At 40.7% G+C, this 20,581-nt stretch overlaps 1 protein-coding gene across 2 annotated transcripts in view; it reads left to right on the top strand.

Annotated features, from left to right (window-relative positions):
- Positions 1 to 20,581, top strand: part of Zswim6 (zinc finger SWIM-type containing 6) — a 170,477-nt gene that overhangs the window by 134,878 nt on the left and 15,018 nt on the right. The window contains exons 5-8 of one of the 2 annotated variants that reach the window (XM_085676736.2): positions 11,902 to 12,081; positions 16,380 to 16,556; positions 16,832 to 16,978; positions 19,627 to 19,773. In XM_085676736.2, the coding sequence (XP_085532862.2) occupies positions 11,902 to 12,081; positions 16,380 to 16,556; positions 16,832 to 16,978; positions 19,627 to 19,773 (651 nt within the window). Of the gene's footprint in view, positions 1 to 11,901; positions 12,082 to 16,379; positions 16,557 to 16,831; positions 17,021 to 19,626; positions 19,774 to 20,581 lie in introns of both variants that reach the window. The other variant, XM_085676735.2, reaches the window with a different exon arrangement.

The following is a 20,581-nucleotide window of genomic DNA, read 5'->3' as shown; positions in this document are numbered from 1 at the left end:
CAGAAATGTTTTAATAAATTAAAAGCTAGTGTATCAAATTCTAAGAAGATTATTTTGCCAGTTAAACTTACTTTTCCAAACATGGAGTGATTGATGTATTAAAACTTCATTATGCTGATAATAACACTGTCATAATTAGGGTCACGGTTTTCGTGTGGTCTGACCCAAGAAGTTTTGTGACTGTAGTTTTGCTAGCACAACTAATTATGCCAGTGATCTCCTATTTGTGACTGCAATTAGGTATTTCATGGCCTCTACATAAATATGATTAGATAATTGGATCATGCATGAAATTTATACTATTATAATAGCCTCCGAGAACAAAAATAAATATTGTGATTTATTTTATAACCATTGAACCCTTGGAAGTACTAAAAGTGATTGCTTTACTTTGCCTGCTACTACTTCATAAGACTTTCCATGACACTGGTCTTTAGACACTTAGCTGTCCATCTAACAGTGCTCATTTTTTATGAATGTGGAACAAGACAAAATGAACCTTTGGTTTTTAGTCTGTTGGAGATGATGATGACGTCTGTCTTGCTCCTCTGCCCTGCACCGACCTTTTTTCTATTGTCACCATCTTTGCTTTCCCAGCACCATGCACATGAGTTCTCTTCCTAGAAATTAGGGAGAACAGCATTTATAAATGGTTCCAGAGGTGTCCATTACAGAAGATGAACAGATTTATTTTAATTAATCTGCCTCCTTCCCCCTCTTTAAAAAAATCCACAAAAATCTGTGACTTAATCACTGAATTTATTTAATAGTAATAACACAAAAGGGAACTGCTTGTGGAGTTAGGCTTAGCAAGAGTCTGCAGCTGATTTATTTGCTCAATTCATAATACCATGTCCAGTAATATACAGAATTATATAGGAATAGGCAGGAAGGGTTCTCACTTGCATGCATTTCCCCAGAAATGCTGATATAGACTTGACTTGAACAGAGCTGACCATAGTGTTTCCAGACAAAACAGGCTTCATCTGACTTGAGCAATCAATCTCAAATCCTGTGTTTAACTTTTGTTTGCCCATCTACCATTTGAATCTCCACTGAAATTACTTACTTTCTGTGCCTGACAGTTCTGAAAACTGCAGTTTTATTTTGTTTAATTGGACTTTATTTAGACAGTTCTTGTTTGAATGTTTTTTCTTATATCTGACCCGAGTGTCTATAAACACAAGTAAAGTCAGGAGAGTGTTAGAGAGATGACTTACTGAGTCATCTCTGTTCTTGCAGAGGACCCAGGTTTGATTACCAGCACCCCCACAGTGGTTCACAGTCACCTTAACTCCTGTTCCAGAGGATCTGATACCCTCTTCTGACCTCCACAGGGACTAGGCACACACATAGTAAACAGACATACATATTAAACATACATACAGTAAACAGGCAAAACATGCAGTAAAAATAAAGACACAATTTTAAAAAGAACCCAGTTCAGAAGTAAAGTATAAGGTATTAGTTGTAAGGATTTCAGGATACTCACAACTTTAGTTAATAAAGTATACTTTAAAATACAAAGGATGAAATTATTCTGTCAAAAAACTAAAGTCATTAGTCTTGGAAATTTCATAAATCCAAACTTAAAATAATAACAAAAACCCAACCTTTTGGCTATATAGCTAGATTAAGGGCTAAATTGCTGTAGTATTTACAGAGCTCTTGGAGAGGGTTCTTGCTCCCTCTTCTAATAGCTCCACCTCCCTAAACTCCAGCTGCTTGGCTACAGAGTAGTGCTTTCTGTTTGTTTGTTTTGAAAGGTAATGTGATAATTATGTAAATATTTAAAACAGGGTTAATGTGTTATTGAAAGCAGGGTTAATGTGAGGTAAAGATTCAGTAAAAAGACGGCAATTATTGTCAGGTAAATAAGTATAGATGCCATTCACTTTTAGAAATGTTGGTTATATTAGGTGGAACAATCTTTGTACCCTACAGATAGACATTTAGAGACGTTAAATGTAGAATCTAATTAGAAACCCAACATGTGTAACTTGATATTGTTAGGATTTTCCTTGAAGGGAGAAAAATTTGCATATAAAGCAGCATGTAATAATAATGCAGTGTGTTTGGATACCTTCTATTTTGTTAAGTTTTTATAATGACTTCTTGTTTGGCTTACAGCTCTTTCATCTGTTGAGTGACTTATTTGAATCTGATTGTTTGAGCTAATAACATTCACATATGCACAAGTTCTCTGTTGTGGAGGCTCATCCTGTGTATTGTAGGATGATTAAGCAGTACCTCTGGGGCTTACCTATATGACCAAAACAACACCACATATGGCCAGATATCTCCTAGAAGGGCACAGAGTTGTCAGTGGTTGAGAACCATTATTCTGACTGTTGAGTTTTATCTTTGAGGAAAAAAATAGATTCAGGAATAGGTGTTTGTTATCCTTAAAATTTCACTGTAATAATATACTTCTTAAAACTTTTCATAGATCTATTGGTTAAATTGAAAATTATCTAAATATTACTGATAATGGGTAATAGTCATGAATGCACTGAGTAAAAAACGGACATGTTTATCTTTCTACAATGTCAAAATTTACTGGGCAGGATTACCACAAGAGTGAGGTGCTTCTAAGGGCAGGGAGGGTCCAAAATAACACATGGGTGAACAGAATTCTTGGGCAGCAGGTCCACCTTGGTGACTAAGAGGATAGACAGCAGCGGGTCAAGGAGGCTGAACAAACAGTGAGGACTGAGCGAGACTGAGTCTCCAGGGATGGTCAGGAGTTACCTGCGTCTTAGTGCACACACCAAGTCATCATCCGATAGACTGGTCGTCTATGTTGACCACTTTTTATAGGGGCCAAGTGTGGTTACACCCTTTCCTTGGTGATGGATATTTGATGAGTTCTTGGTCTTCGTTTTTCTTGATCGGATTTCAACACATCTGTATGCCTCTATAGTAGCAGTTCACTCTGATAAACTTAGAGTGATACCCCTTCTACTCCCAGGAATAAGTCAGATCAGTAGTTGCCAGTGGGTGGCGCCAGACAAATGGGGGTCACTCATTGTCTATTCAAATGCAGAGTTATCTACAATCCTCAAAATGGAGTCAAAAGTCGCTTGTAAAATGGAGTCTCTCAGTGTAAGGCACAAGCTGAAAAAAAAAAACAAGTTTTCCACAATTTGGGTTAACTCAGAGCCAGGGACAGCCTGATTTCAACAAGAATAGAGAATAAAATCTTACATATTCAATATAATAGTTGGTTAACTCTGACTAATATTTTTTTTTAATTTCAGGCAAAATTATAGCTAGTATTTACTGAAAATAAAAGCACTAAAATTACCATATTTAAAAACAAGTACTCATCGGTGACAAAAGGCTAAAAACTTACTTTTCCATCTCATAATCTAGCAAGTTTTTAAGTGCTTGGCGATTGTGATAGACTAAAGTGGGCCACATACTCTCTGCTTCTCCCTTCATGCTATGGCACCGCGTTTCCTCTCTTGAGTCAAGGCAGATTTTACCAGTTGGGACAGGCTGTGAGTCAAAACTAGCAGTGCCAATTTTTTAGCTCTTGAAAGTTTGTTCATGGGGTTTGTGTGTGTGAAGCCTGCCTGTATGAGACAGTGTGAAGTCTAGAGTTGGCAGAGACACAAGCGCAAAGCAACCTTACAAATTACGTAGACATTCTTACCCCTGTTGTTTCGGTTAGGGAGCTGGCAGCGCAGAGTCGTATGACTGGGCATCCATATCGTCTCCAGAGTCACATGACTGGGCATCCATATCTTGTCCAGGGTCACATGACTGGGCATCCATATCTTGTTCAGGGTCACATGACTGGGCATCCATAGCTTGTCCAGAGTCACATGACTGGGCATCCATAGCTTGTCCAGAGCCACATGACTGGGCATCCATAGCTTGTCCAGAGTCACATGACTGGGCATCCATAGCTTGTCCAGAGTCACATGACTGGGCATCCATAGCTTGCCTCTTGAGACCAGAGCTTGTTGATGAAAAGAGCAGTTTTTGTTGGAAATGTAAACAGTGAGTATGTAAGGTGGGGTAAATGGTGTTGATAATCACATATCTAAGTGTTTACTACAAAGACCTGGTGGGTACAATTAATCCTTGTCAGTCGCTTTTATTGAGAGTAACCCCTGATGCATTGGTATTTTGTTACTGGAAGAATACAGAAACAACCCAAAAGGCTTTCAGAACAATCTTGTGTTCCATTTCTGTACGTTTCTGCCCATGTTCTCTGATTGTAGTCAGATACAGAATGTGAACAGGCCTAAGACTGCTAAGTAGACAACTACTTCCCTTAGGTGAAAAGTATTTGTATTTTTCCTTGGGTGAAGGAATTTGCTTCCTTAGCTTGGGGTTCTTTTCCTTGATATTATTTGGCTGAAGTCACTCACTGGGTGAAGACTAGTCAGGGCATAGGAGGAAGAAAGAGCATGCTGGGTAGTTTTATTAGCTCCTTTCGGCTGCTATAATAAAACACTGACAGCAGTAACTTCCAGAAGAACGTTTTCTTCGGCTTTCATACAGTTTCAGAGGCATGGGGCAGGTCCAGAGAGCTCTAGAGTGTACATCTTCAAACCCAAGTACAGGCAGAATATGCAAACCGGAAGTAGGGTCAGGCTATGTAATCTCAAAGCCTGCCCCTAGTGATGCATTTTCTGAGCTGCACTACCCAAATCTCCCAAACACCACCACCAACTGAGAACCAGATTTTCTCAGATACCTAAGCCTGTGTGTGTGTGTGTGTGTGTGTGTGTGTGTGTGTGTGTGTGTGTGTGTGTGGTGGGGGGAGATATCTCACCTGATCCACCACATTGCACTCCCTGGCCCCCATAGGCTCACGCCTATATCAGAATCAAAAATGCATATAGTCCAACTTCAGACATCCCCATAGTCTGTCATAGTTTCAACACAGTTTAAATATCCAAAGTCTCTTCTGAGACTCAAGGTAACTCTAGACTACAACTCCCTGGGGAGAAAAAAAAGCAAATTCCATACCTCAAACATTTAATAATCACAGAAAATACAATGTCATTCCAAAAGAGAGGAATTGGGGGCATAGTTAGGAAATATTGGACCAAAGCAAGATCAAGCCCAGCAAGGCAAACACCATATCCTGTAACTCCATGTCCAGTGTTTGGGACTTGAATTTCAAAGGACTTAGATGGTTCTTCCCCTTGAGCTTTGCTGCCCTCTGAGGCCTTCGTTCAGGGACTCCAATGCCACATGCCTCCCAGACTGAGTGGCTCTCTGGAACTATGGTAGAAGAACCCACAATCTTCCACGCCTCTAAACTGAGCACCAAGTAGATCACACTGTGAATTTCAGCCAGTGGTCCCTGTCCCCATTTATCACATCATTTACAGATTTTTTCTTTGTCAGGTGCTTTCTGTGTGCAGGACCATAGGCTCTATTGCAGAAGTTGGAAGGTTGCTGAGTGTGGGCTTGTCCAGGGAACACCTTTGTTCCAGTGCAGAGCTAGGGTTTTCTCTGTGGGCCTAATTTCCTTAGAAATTGGCAGCTTAGCTGTCAGTGCAGGCTTTGGCTTTAACATTGAACTTCCTAGTGTTCCTTCTCTCTCCATACGTTCTCCATTTCTTCCTCTGCTGCTTGTTCTGTTCACTGTAGGCCTGCATAAGGGAAATCAGTAACAGTTGTGCAACAGACTCACCATTGTGGCGTCCTAAAATCTCCTCCACCAAAGAAATTGATCCAATACTTTTTAAAATTTTGTCAAGCAAGTTCTCAGGACATGAGCAGAAGGCAGCCAGATTTTTCATCAAAAATTTCCCATGAATGGCCTCTGAAGCACCTGCTAATATTACTTCCCATTTGAAACCTTGATCTGGGGCCTACCTAGTTTATTTCTCTCAGCATGACTGTTTCAGGACTCTTACTGAAAAAAACCCAACATGGTCAGGTTCTTTATGGCAATAGCCCACTCTCTGGTGCCAACTTCTAAGTTGGTTGGTCACTCTTCTGTTGATGTAATAAACATGGCCAAAGGCTACTTGTAAAAAAAAATAGTCAGCTTATCCATAGGACAGGAGATCATACAACAGCAAGAGGCAGGCAAGGCGGCAGGAACCTGAAAGTTCACACCTTCCACCACGAGCACAAAGCAGAGATTGGAAGGAAGCGTTCGGCTGTATAATCTCAAAGCCTGCCCCTGTGATGCACTTCCTCCTGTAAGGCTGTACCACCTAAACCTTCCAAGCCGTGTGGCCAGCTGGGAATCATGTTCAAATGCCTGAACCTATGGGGAACATTTCTGATTCAAATCACCACAGTGGGAGAAAAAGCTAGAGTTCATATGTGGTGTGGATAATTTTGAAACTGGGCGATGTGCACACCATGGATTTGATACTGACAGGGCCCTGGCAATGCCGACTAATAACCACATCTTACCACCTTCCCTCTGAGTCCTTGGAAGGGTTACCATTTCAGAAAAGTCATAGAGTGGGATTTCATCATTACAGAACTTTTATTTTATTTTATTGGTTTTTATTGAGCTCTACATTTTTCTCGACTCCCCTCCCTGCCTCTCTCTACCCTACAGCCCTCTCCCAAGAGTCTCATGCTCCCAATTTACCCAGGAGATCTTGTTAAAGAACTTTTCTTAAAGCAACAAATACTTCAGGCACATTGGAGGGAAAAGAGATAAATGCCCAAAGTAGGATCCTGAATTAATAAAATTTGGAGAATGACTTACTCAGTTTGGTTAATTTGGTTATTAAGGCTAATTACAGCCTTTGTAGTAATGACTGTTAAGATAAAAGACCATATTTATTATGGCACTAAACTTGAATCTAGTAAGAACACCCATTCAGGATGAAACCTCTCTTTAGGGAGGTGAGCAGTAAAAGGGTATTACAAGCAAATTAGTAAAGACTTAAGCTTTTTGAAAAAAAAAGAAAAAAAGAAATTCTCCTGAAAAATGGAAATTTTCTAATTAGGGAAATGCAAGCATGAAAATCCAAGACACATTTTGTGAATCTCTCCTCCTCAGGTCATAAAGAAGTCACTGAAATAAGCCAAAAATACTTAGGATCTTGTATTAAAGGCTCCCAGCCTCTCTGAGTTTGATTTTCCTCAAGGCTGTAGTCAGAATATTTGTAACCACCCCAGATTCACATGGTATCTGATACACTCTCAAAGTGATAGTACCAAGAGGCTGAGCCTTTGGGAGGTGACTAGACCATGCGCTTTAACATCTCGCTCATCTTACTTGACATCTGTTGATTTTTCTCTTGAGAGTTGACACATTTTCTTATTTCATTGTAAGCCAAGATTTTAGATTCTGGACATTTTGAATATTGTAAGAGTCAAGATTCTATTAAAATTCCCTAGAGGGTGAAAAAATTGAAACAACCAAGATGATGGGACTATACTTGTCACAGCACTTGGGGGAGGGCTCCGCTGTCAGTGTGTCAGAGCCTGAGCTGTTCCGCTGAGGTTCTGTCTTGTGTACGTGCTGTGATGAGGACTGGGATAGCCCTCAGCTGCCCTGGGCTGGGTGTTCTTTCCCAGTACACATGGGGAGCGGGGGGAGGCAAGCTTCTGTTTTTTCGTGCATGTGCCCCTGCAGTGTTCATTGAGTGAACTTATTAATCTTATGTCAAATCCAGAAGAAAAAAAACTGGGAGAGGGGTGATGAAAATAATAGCCACATGGGTCACTTGCTGTCCTCCTCCCTCTCTTTGGCCAGCTTGCTGATAGCCAAATAACTTTTTCAGAGACCTTGGGTTACTGCTTTTGACTTTGTCCAGAGTTTTTCATTGTAGTCATTGAGAGGAAGAGAGCCTCCGGTGAGCTCACTCCATCTTGTGTTGTCTGCAGCTGCTTGTTTGTTTCCCAGCCTCCCAGACCCGAAATAACCACACAGAAACTGTATTAATTAAAACACCGCTTAGCCTATTAGCTTATGCATATTTCTAGCTAACTCTTCCATCTTAAAGTAACCCATTTCTATCAATCTGTGTATCACCATGTGGTTGTGGCATGCCGGTAAGGTTCCATCTGGTATCTGTCTCCTGCTGTGGCTACATGGCTTCTCTTTGACTCTGCCTTCTTTCTCCCAACATTTAGTTCAGTTTTCCTGCCTAGTTCTATTCTGCCCTGTCGTAGGCCCAAGCAGCTTCTTTATTCATTAACTAATAAAGGCAACACATATACAGAAGACTTCCCACATCAGCCTTGGCTGACCATGTTTTGCTTTTAACTGGCACTTGAAAAATTTAAAATGTAGATTATAAATGTCTGTAGTTTAGACAAGTTGAAGCTATTTTTTTTTAGAAACTTTGTATTTTATTTTAAATTATTTTAAACTGTTTTATAGTTACAATATTAGGTGCACTAAATATGAAAGACTATTAAGCATCACTTTTGGCCAAAGAAAACAGTGTTCATTTTGTTTATTTCTGCCTTTTTTTTTTACCCAACTGACAGTTAACCTTCAAAATAGAGACATTCATGCATGCCTTCTTAGAGAAAACATACTTTGAATGCTTTGGGGGTGTTATCAATATTTTAAAATTTGTTAAATATTTGTCTTAACTACTCTTTTGAACTATACAGAAATCATAATAAATTCATCATTATCTTATTATCTAAATTATGAGCTATTCCTTTCCGTTGATTTAATTTTTACTTTTGAAAAACTAGGAAAATGTTTATTAATATGTATTTTAGCATTTAGTGATTATGTGAAGATTGGTACCCATTCAGTTTGCTTAGGAAAGTGTGCTTAATGGAGCTGATTTTAATTTTGTTTGGTCTGATTGTCTCTGATACAGTATTTGACCACTCTGGAACTCACTGTGTGCCACAAACTCCCTCAGACTTGTGACTCTCCTATCTCAGCCTCTCAAATGACAGCTCTGTGTCATCATGCCAGGCTTTAAGTCTTATTTGTGAAAGATTTATTTTACTGACTTCTAAGCCTGAATGATATTACTCCATTTATATGTTTTTGTTTGTATGTGTAAGAATGTGTATACATGTGCACATAATTATAGATACTAATTAATAAACATAATGTTTTGTAACATGAGGGGCCAGCTTGTTGGGGTTTCTGTCCGGCCCAGTACCCCAACAAGCCAGCAAGTCCCAAGGGAAATCACACACAGGACTCTATAAGGTTATAAACTGATTGGCCCATTAGGTCAGGCTTCTTGTTAATTCTTATAACATATATTACCCCATTATCTTTATCTGTGTTAGCCACATGGGCTCAGTACCTTTCTCAGTGTGACAGCTTACATGTTGCCTCTTCGGTGGTCTACGAAGGAATGACAGAGGAACCTCCCTGCTTCCCAGAATTCTCCTGTTCTCATTGTATCACCTCTACTTCCTGTCTGGTTTTCCCGCCTATACTGCCTGCCTGGCCAATCAGCATTTTATTAAAATACATGATTGACAGAATACAGATAATTCTCCTGCACCATTTTCCTCTTTTTTTTTTTTTAAACAAAGGAAAATACCCATAGTCCATTGGGTATGTGGGCGTAGTATTTCAGGCTACTTCCTGCTGGTTGGGGGCACTGATAATCTTATGGGCACCTAAAGAAAATTTAGAGTTATAATCAAGTCCTGACTGGAGTATCCTGTGAGTCTTGATCATCTCAGGCAGCAGTCTTGAATCTGTTCTAGATGTAGAATTCAGACATCCAGGCCATCTGTTCCTACTGGAGATTTCTCAGGAGGTCTCCCCTGGTCAAAGATGATTTTTCTTAACTCTGAATAAATCCAGAGCCTCTCGTTTTCTGTGGAAACAAAAGTAGAACCTCTTCTCCAAAGTAGCATACCTTTTGACTTCAATTTTGAAGCCAAGGTATTTTCAAAATATCTATATTGGATTAATTCAGCAGCATTTATAAACAAAAGTCCTTTAGCAGCTGTTGCTCCTTCCTCAGCATTCAAACAATTCAAAGAGAGCATAATGGCATACAGTATCAAGATTCTCTTTGTATTTTCCATCTTTGTGTGGCTTTACTTTAACCTCTATTTCTTTTATTTTTACTTTTACTTTTTGAGACAGATTCTCTGTATATCTTTGTCCTGGAATAACACTGTAGACCAGGCTGTCCTTGAATTCACAGAGATCCTTCCATCTTTGCCTCCCCAGTGCTGGGCTCAAAGGTGTTTGCTACCACACCTTGAACTCACAGAGATCCACGTGTCTCTGCTTCCCCAGTGCTAGGATTAAAGGTGTGTGCTACCACACCTTGAACTCAGAGATCTGTCTGTCTCTGCCTCCCAGGCATTGGGATTAAAGGTGTGTGCTACCACACCTTGAAGTCACAGAGGTCAACTACCTCTGCCCCTTAAAGTCTCAGAGGTCAATGTACCTCTGCCTCCCAGGCATTGGGATTAAAGGTGTGTACCACCATACCCTATTTCTCTCTTTCTTTCTTTTTTATTTTTAATGACTTTAACCTTTAGCCTGCATATATTTTTAACACATTGTAAACTCTTTAGAGGTTTTCTTCCTCTTTGAATCTCTCTTTACTGTATATCTCTCTTTTTCTGACTACATAAACGTTTAATTTACTAAGCAATATGGAGAGCCGTGGCTTTGACGGCTAGATCCAGCCCATTTCTTAACTTTCCAGCCTCACGGCTGAGATACCAGCCAGAGCTGTGTTCACTGCCACAACTCTATGGTGTTTCAAGGTCCTTGCTAGCAAGCAAGCTGCAGCATTCTGCTCACAGACCGCACTCAGTCGGACTGCCTGCCTAAAAGAGTCAGAGTTTGCCCTGGCAGGACAGCCCAGAAAACCAGCATTTTAAAACAGCGCAGCTTTTTTCCTGCTACGACTGAAAACTGAAAAGCATGCATTCAACTTTTCATCAACACAGTTTAAGTGCTTCGCGGCAGGACCTCTTAAAAGAGCTGCAAGGTTTTGCAGCTAAAGCTGAGTCAGGAAGCCTCTCTTAGATGAGAGCATTTGCCTGCCTTTAGCAAGCAGAGCAGAACCGAGAAATTGCTGCTACCAAGAAACCATGATTTACTCTATTCTTTCCGAAGCTTTCTCAAGCTTTTTGTGGATTCAGTTATCCACGTCTGGGCGCCATATGTAACACGAGGGCTGGCTTGTTGGGGTATCTGTCCCGCCCAGTACCCCACAACTGGCAAGCCCAAAGAAAATCACTCACAAGACTTCATAAGATTATAAAGTGATTGGCTCATTAGGTCAGGCTACTTATTAGTTCTTATAACTTATGTTACCCCATTATCCTTATCTACGTTAGCACACAGCTCAGTACCTTTTTCAGTTGTCAGCTTACATGTTGCCTCTTCGGTGGTTTGCGCAGGAGTGGCTGAGGAAGTGTCCTGCTTCCCAGAATACTCCCAGTCTCTTTGCTCCACCCCTACTTCCTGTCTGGCTTTCCTGCCTATACTGCCTGCCTGGCCAATCAGCGTTTTATTAAAATATGATTGACAGAATACAGACAATTCTCCCACACCAATGTTTGAAATTCTTGTAAGGATATTAGGAACTTGTGTCCATAGTATAATTTTATTCTTATGTAGTCTTTGTATAATTTTATTATACAAAGATAATCTGAAAGTAAATTTAATTTGGGGAAAGATTGATATGGAATAGTAGTATATTGAAGGGCCAGTGTGTACACTTCATGTTTTGGACCCTAGGATTGTTTATGTTATTGACTTTTTATATAAAGTATAATACAAATAAGAAGGTGCTTACAGGTAGATCTTGTGAACTACATCTCATCTTTATGTATAACATCATTTTGATCTTTTATGTAAAATTTGGCTGTATGTTGTCTTGTATTAGAGAACTGATAAACTTGTGTCTGTCTTGGAGTGATTCAGAGTTTTTCTTAAGCTGTTAGCCTTGAACCTTTTTTGTAATTTTTTGAAATTTATTTCTTTGTCCTTTTTAGGTGCTCTCTGGATGTGTATAGTATTAAACCCTCACTGTAAGTTGGAGCAGAAGACAAGCTGGCTAAAACAGCTGAAAAAATGGAACAGTGTTGATGTTTGTCCCTGGGAAGATGGAAATCATGGCGGTGAATTACCCAACCTAACCAATGCCCTGCCTCAGGGTGCAAATGCCAACCAAGGTGAGTTCACGGTGGCATCCTGCCCATTCTCTCCTGTTCTTTTGTGTACATGTTTTGCTAACAGATAATGTATTAATGTTAACAGATAATGTGGGGACGTATTTTATTCAAGGACTATACATGTTTACTTTGAATGTATGTCTGTATTTTAATTTTAAGTGAGAACACTTTTTATACACATGGTAGATATGATATTCCTTTGTAGTGGTGTAAATTAAAATGTTCTAATAATGGTTTAGTTTGAATTTTACTTTTTAATTAAAAATATAGAGTAGGGTAGTAATATTTTATTATATAAACCAGTGTTGAGACTTGACGATTTCTGGCTTTGTTGGTCAATTCATATTTGGGCTATTGTGCATTTAATTAGAAGTTCTTAGACTTATAATATAGCAAGGGAGACTGAGTGGCCTGTGATATTGTTGGCATTTGTATCAGGGAAATTGCTTATTGTGAAAGATTGTGTAGTATATTTGGTCCCACCCAGAGTAGGCAAATAGTGCATGCCCCCTCAGTCTCTGAGACAATCAAGAAATGTTCCCAGGTGTTTCTAGAATAATCTATTGTTTTATCCTGTTATTTCAGTTTCTCTTCCACCCTTTAAAAACAAACTACCCCTTTGCTTGACTTTCTTCTCTTGAGATGCTGCTGAAATTTCTGGTCTTTTTTCAGAATCCCACTCTTAAATTGTTAAATCTTGGCCAAATCTACTGTCATTCAGTAATTCATACCAGTATTCATGCATGATGCTATGCTTGGTGGGGTACTTGAAAGTGATATAAATCACATGATAGAAGCAGGATTGGAGTCAACATTGGAAGGACCAGAATCATACATTTCTTGCTGGCCACAGAGGAGCTGATATTCCTAAAGGAGATGCTATGTGGTGTGCTGAGTTCAAGTGTGCCGTTAACAGTGTTTTTGTCTTTACAAAGAAAGTCCACAGGACTAGTCCAATCAAAAGAGGTTTCTGGGCCTAGGAAGATGATTGGCAGGCTTTGGGTTTGTTTCCTTTTTTTTTTTCTTCTTTCTTCCTTCCTTCCTTCCTTCCTTCCTTCCTTCCTTCCTTCCTTCCTTCCTTCCTTCCTTCCTTTCTTTCTCTCTTTGGTTTTTTTTCGCGACAGGGTTTCTATGTAGCTCTGGTACCTGTCCTGGAACTAGCTCTTGTATACTGGGCTTGCCTCGAATTCACAGAGATCTGCCTGCCTCTGCCTCCCAAGTGCTGGGATTAAAGGCGTGCGCCACCACCACCCAGCTGGCAGGCTCTGTTTTAACTAGAGATACTCACCTTAAGAATACAAGTATTATTCAAGTAGTATTTGAAGTCCACCCTGTCTATATCATGTCCATGGTAATGTTATTTAATACTTAGATGTACCCCTCAAATCTCCATTTTTTTCTCAAGTTGTCAGGTTTAATTGGTTAACATTCATTTTTTTTTAATTGCTAGGGAAAGGTTCTTTGATGTCTCCATAGCTGATCTTTAATCTTTTGTTTTTGTAATTGGAGGTTTTCTTAATTTTGAGTTTTGGTTGCTGGCATTTTGAAGGAATGCTAATTTGATATCCCTACTCTTTGCATTTTACTTTCTATTTATAATATTACTTTGGGTTTAATATGAAAATTCTGTAGGCATTAGAAACTGGGATAGGTGTGGAGACATTGCCCAGCAGTTAGGAGTACTAACTGCCCTTGCAGAGGACCTGGGTTCAGTTCCCAGTGCTTGCATAGTCGCTCCCAGCCTGTAACTCCAGTTCCAGAGATCTAATGCACTCTCCGCCTCTGTGGGCATGGACTCACAAGAAGGCAAAACACCAGTACATTTAAAGAAGTGATCTGGCCTCCAGGACACCAGAGTTCATTTTGCTTACAGTTTGGTCTAGGCAATATAAACCCAGGTCTGTATTCCAGAGGCAGTATTTGGGGCTATTGTGCCAAGGCACCAGAGTGTCTGCTTTTAGCAGAACTTTGACGGCCCTTTCTGAGAGGGTGTGAGAAGAGCCATTCCTGCAGAGGGTGCTGGCTACCATCCCACAGAGGGCATGTTTACTCATACCTAGAGCTCCTCTCCAGAGCAGAGCCTGGGGACTTAGAGGCCAAAGCCATGGCATGGCACTGAGGTCACTGTGCCTGTGGGGCAGATGTGTTTGACACACAGGCGTTAGAGTGCAGAGGCAGGGCTTCTGATGCCCGCCGTGACTAGGGTGACTTGGTAGACTAGTGAACGGCGTCCAGGTCATACTCTCTCAGGAGAAAGCCAGTTGGTGTTTTGTAGATGTTAAAAAAAAAATAAAATTTGCTCCCTTTCCACTTTACCAAATTTCCTATTCATTGTTATAGATAGTTAATTTTTTAATGCTTATGAATGCGTATGTTTTAATTTTGTGCTTCTTGTGTGCTATGGCCTCTGTGGTCACTTAAAAATACAGTTTTGTGAGAGTTTAGTCTTTTTGTGACTGTCGGTTCTGTTGGTATCTTGGAGCAAACCGGTTTTAAAAGCTGTGTGAGTTCTCCATTTCTCTCTGTGCTGCCGTGAAACAGGAACAGTGCGGTTTGTTCTAATGAAAGCACACTACGTGCTCGTATTGGTACCCCAGACAGAGAGCCAAGTCAATACGTGAAACCCTTAACTCCCTCTTTCACAACGTATTATCAAGTTGCTATTTTGAAGTTTCTTTAGTTTTAAGTTTTACCTCTGCAATTTGAAATAAACTAAGTACTAAGGCCATTTAAAAATACCTTCAGGATACTTGAATTTTAGGACATTTGATTATAAGAGGTCCCAAAACTGGTTTCTTTGTTTATTTTGCTTGACAAAAGGCTGTTACAGGTTGGACCTGTCTTCCAATTGTGCAGGGTGGTCATCCATCTACTGCTAGCAGGGATCCTAGTCAGGAGTCACAGAAGATGATCACTTATGTCTCTTTATCTGTCATCTGTGCACTTCGATATGTCTTCCTCTAGATATGGATAACTAATGAGATCAACCTGAAGTAATGTCTTTGGTAGACTGCCAGCAGCCATTACAAGGGGCTGCATTAGTTAAACTTGTAGTAAGGGGTGTATTGGATTCTTAGCGGTACCTGGCTGTGGGATCCTGACAAGCCATGGTGTTTTCTGCTCCATTCCCCGAGCAGCCCAGATAGATGGATTCTCTAAGCTCTTCTTCGCCACACAGTTGTGTTTGCCTGCTGTGTGGACACACGGAGGTCCCGGGGCAGTAAGATAACCCTTGCCGTAAGGAAGCTCCACAGTTTGCTCCTTATTCAGTAGAGTCTCAGAGAGCAGTGAAAAGGGACTGTACTTGATCAAAATTAAGTATACATAGATAAAACTGTTCACTGCCTCACCATTTAGTGGATCCTTGTGCCACAGTTGAAGGTAAGTTTAGAGTTGGGACCCAAGGGGCGGGAGTGCCTGTAGTCTCTTTAGGGACGGAGTAATCCAAGGAGCTGAGGTGAGAATGGTCTTTATTCCCCAAACATTTCTTTTCTTCGTCAGGTCCTGAACCTTGAATCCCCTTCGGACTGTATGCTTCTGCTCTCTTGTGATGCCCCGGCATGCATTATGCTGGGGACATCACACCAGTCATGGAACCTGCCCAGGAGTCAGGAGACAGCCTGTAGGGGCAAGGTAAGTGCGCTGGTTTGTTTTGTAGCTATGTTGTGTGGCTTTGTGAAATGTTAAACATATGCATTTATGCCCTTTGGGATATAAAGTGGCATTTAATCATTATATCCCAAGAAGCATAATAGTTTTAATTGTGCAAAACCGCACAATATAGTTAAAAAATACAACCAAAAGCACAACCCTTATGCATATTTTTAAGGCTGACTGCATCTTCCTGAAAGGTTCCATGGCTGGTGTCGCATCTCTTGCACAGTGTATGTGAGAGCTGTTGATCCCATCAGGGGCAGCCCAACACAGCACCTCAGAAGTGGGGAGCAGTGAGTTTTCACTTTTTTTTTTCTTTTTTTAAAGCTGAGTGCCTCTTTTGAGTATATTTGGCATGGAGACTAGACTTGACTATTTGTTTTGTAGGATGCCTTGAACTTAGCTTTTAGTGGCTGCAGAATGTTTGGTTTGATGAAACTAGTGAGTGACTGGATGCTCTTTAGGCTGACTGCCTTCTAGAGTTAGGATGTGAGCATATTCACTCACCCTTCCCCCTTCTGCTTAGGGGGTGCAGGACAGTGTGTGTGGGTGTGTTCATGAACATCTGGCCACAGAATGGTGTGACTGATTTATTCACATGTGAACAATAGCTGACACGGCTTTCTGAATTGCGGAAAAAACAGATTCATCGAACAGGCCACATCGGACAGTGTTCACGAGAGCCATCGAGGCGTGTGATCTCCACTGGCAGGACAGTCACTTGCAGCACATTATCAGCAGTGACCTGTACACCAACTACTGTTACCATGACGACACTGAAAACTCCCTCTTTGACTCCCGAGGGTGGCCCCTCTGGCATGGTAAGTGGCCAAACCGGAAAGACATTTCCATGACTTACTTCTTTGTTTAGTTTCTATAGCATTATTGGGGTGGGAGGTGGAGAATTGAGGCATTCAATGGGAGGTGAATGAATGCTTGGCAAAGGGGGCTGAAATTTTCATTCAGATCCCAGTTCAGAAATGGGTTCCCATATCATCTTATATGGTATTTGGGGAGAAGCATCTTACCACAGTAGCCTGCTTTTCTGGATGTATCAGACAGTGTCAACTTTACCCCCTTTGGGTTTTTGTTGTAGAACACGTTCCGACAGCCTGTGCAAGAGTGGATGCATTGCGCTCTCATGGGTACCCCAGAGAAGCACTGAGATTAGCAATAGCTATTGTGAACACGTTACGGCGACAGCAACAGAAACAGTTGGAAATGTTCCGGACACAAAAAAAAGGTGATTGTGGACGAGGTTGTCTCTATTGGAATGGGATTCCTGGTGAGGATGCAGCTTGGTTTTATGTTCTGCTGACAGAGAGATGTTTAAAAGCACAACCGTAGAAATGACCTGACTTAACTTAAAATTGCTTGGCTTTACACATGTGACACACAGACATTCATGCAGTCAAAACACCCATACACATAACGTAAAGACAAAGGAAAAAGTGTAAATTTGATAGCATCTCTAAAAAATAAAAGGATAAGTTATTTTGGTTGAATGTTGAACGAAATAAAAACTCATATAACTCTAAGGAAATTTTTTATTTTTGTAATAGTTAATGATATTTCTGGATCATTATAGAAATATGAAGGTGTATGAAAGCCAGATACCTTCTTTTGTGCCTGAGTGTTTTAATTCTAACGCTGAGAACTCTAGAATTGCTGCCCATCCTTGAATCCCAGCAGTAGATTGTGGGTGGGCACCTTGGTCAGTGACTACTTTCTTAGCAGGTCTCAGCAGATGGTCTGTCTCTGAGAGTCACTGAGAGCAAACCAACTGACTTCTAGAAAGTATTTATTTATTTATTCCTTTATTCGAGGCAGGGTTTTGCTGTAGTTGTGGAGCCTGTTCTGGAACTAGCTCCTAAAGACCAGGCTGGCCTCAAACTCACAGAGATCTTCCTGCCTCTGCCTCCTGAGTGCTGGGATTAAAGGTGTGCACCATCACCACCCTACTTTCTAGAAAGTCGTAAGCCTGGCATTCTTTAACTTTATAGCCATAATAATTTGTGTTTGAGAACATGCTTTTACTAAACATGAAATCTGGCTTTGTTATTTCAAGTTCTACAAATGACATTGGATGGGCTGTCAGCTGACAGGACACATTTAACTTGTCTGTATCTCAGTTTAGAAGTTTTCTGATGTTGAATAAGCTCCATAATAGTAATGCCAAGGGTTCTCAGCTGCTGCCCAGATCGTGGAGTGCATCTGCTTTTTCTGACTGCATACTCTTCGTTCCTTCTGTAGGCAAACATTTCTTGGGGTGACTTGGTTTTGCCCCCTGCTTTTTAAGTTAAGAACAGCTCTAGTTACTGTTGGCTTTTGTTCTTAGTTGTGTTTTTAATCCTTTGGTACTTGGATTACCCACCTTGAGTACAAATAAATGTTGTTGGAAAGGGCTGGAAGTTGGAGCAAGTGCTGCCTGTAACTTATAATTCCCACTATGGCGTAAGTGCTGTGAGCTGCTGGCACTGTCGGTCACAGGGCCACAGTGGAAGTAATACCAGAGCTACAGTGTGGACCACAGAAAGGGCCGTGTGGATGGGACTGGAATGTCAATGGCCTTGATATGCCATGGCATTGCTCAGGCTTCCAAGATGAAGGCTTTTCTGAAATCACTTTGTCTAAATTCAGATCGTCTCTGGTCCAGGGTGTCTGCTTCTGAGTGGTGTAAGGAGCGCTTTCAGGCTGAGCGAATGTACAGTACTCTGTTTAACCTAGAGAATTGGCTCATGATGGTTATGTCCGATTTGTTCTTTAGAAACCATGTTAATTTTTCTGATGAATGTTAGTTTTTTTAGTCCTGTTTTGTAAGAAGGTTCTACTTAAGAAACACCAACTATAAGACTGTTGAGGTAACGTACAGTTCACATTAGATTAGACTGCTGTGATTGTCTAGGAGTCCTGGGCCGTCTCTGACACACTTCTGTGTCATCCTCCAAGTGACAACACTTGTTTCAGGCAGTTCTTAAGTTTTGCTAGGACTGTGTGTCTGCACCTGTATCTGTCTCTGAATTGCTGTTGTTATTTGTCCTAATATTAAAGACAGAGGGTTTAGTAGCTGCTGTCAAGGTTGAGGTGTGCATTGCGTTAGCAAATGTGGTGTCTGTCTTCAGTGCCCTCGGGCATGATTTGTTAGCTGATTCTGAAGGAGTGTGTTTTCTGTTTTCTTCGTTCGTTCTTACCCACCTGTAGGTGTGTTTGTCTACACACAGTTCCCTTAACCATGTACAGTTCTTTTAGTCAAGCATAGAGTTGACTGTTGCGCTCTCATGTCGGCTCTCTCTTCTCATGCGTGCTGTGTGTATGAAAGTCAGTGACAGAAACCAAGGAAATGACGGCCTTTCTGTGCTGTGATGGGGTAATTCAACAATGCTCAGTTGGGGTTTGAGTTCAACCCAGAAAGTCACTGCTCTCGTTCCTCATTGGGATGACCCAGTGAGTGCTGGCACACTGACAATGTGAGGATACATGGTGGACCCAGCTGATGAATCCAGGCCTCTTACCATCTCTAATGACATTCCCAAGGGAGCAAGTTTGGCAGGATGCTTAGCTACTTAGGAAAAAACTCAGGATTCTCTGTCTCTCTACAACATGACAGTCCTGTGACTATTAGTGCATGATATTGAACACATGAATTACACAGATGTAGGGAGCCATTCTTGGACTTAAGTATCATTTATATTGATTAGTAGATGAACTTTTGCAACTCAAAACATCTCACAAGGTGGAGATTATAGTACCATTCCACTGTTGTTGTTGTTTTAAAGGGGGCTTTCCATGTGAATTAATTATTAATTTTTCAGAATGCTGCTATTAAATCAGTCTGTATTATCCTTCTCTACATCTCCTTTCTCCCCATTTCTCGATTCCTTTTTTAAACAGAGCTACCCCATAAAAGTATAACCTCAATAACAAATCTAGAAGGCTGGGTTGGACACCCCTTAGACCCTGTGGGCACCCTCTTCAGCAGCCTCATGGAAGCTTGCCTCACTGAGGATGAAACCTTCTCTGGGCTCCCAGATTTTACAGGTAAGGCCTTTGGCACGTGTTTGTTCTTGTATTTTTCTAAACCCAGAGTGATGTTCAACTTTGTTTTTATTTATGTGTGTGTGTGTGTACACAGACATATTTTAATGATCTATTGATTCTTATTTTATGTTCTTTGATGTTTTGCCTGCCTGCATGTATGTCTGTGTGATGGTGTCAGATCTCTTGAAACTAGAGTTAGAAACAATTGTGAGCTGCCATGAGGGTGCTGGCAATTGAACTAGGGTCCTCCAGAAGAATAGCCAGTGCTCTTAACTGCTGAACCATCTCACCATCCCCTACAGCATATTTTATAAAACCATGTAGTTAATATTATCTGTGGGTTAGTGAGAACTAGGAAGTGGGTACTCACGTCTTGTGTAGTCTTCCCCAATAGGAAAATCTTCAGAATTCATGTAACCAGAAAAATAATTCTCTTCTGGCACATGATACTACACTAAGAATTTAGTAGCATTTATGACTTGTCCAACCTTGATTAAAACATACATACATACATAGACTGGCTACCATAGCGTTCAGAACTAGAGTATTTAATTGTTTTTCCAATTTGTCTTTATATGAAAAGTGACTTAAAGTCTAATTTAAGAGAACTATTAAATATCTTTCTAATCTTTTTTGCATCATATATTCCTTTGAAGTGGAGTTTTGAGATTTCTCTTTGGTCTTATGGGAATTCAGAATCATCCCTCAAAATATTACCCAAGGCGGGGGTGTGGAGGAGTGAAATTATCCTTTGTCAGTCCTACCATGTGATGAAGCAGGTTTTGACCTTGATAGCTGCCTTTCTGAG

Source organism: Myodes glareolus, chromosome 15 (genome assembly GCF_982192425.1).
Source record: "Myodes glareolus chromosome 15, mMyoGla1.1, whole genome shotgun sequence".
NCBI lineage: Eukaryota > Metazoa > Chordata > Mammalia > Rodentia > Cricetidae > Myodes > Myodes glareolus.
This window is presented reverse-complemented; position numbering and strand designations above follow the sequence as displayed.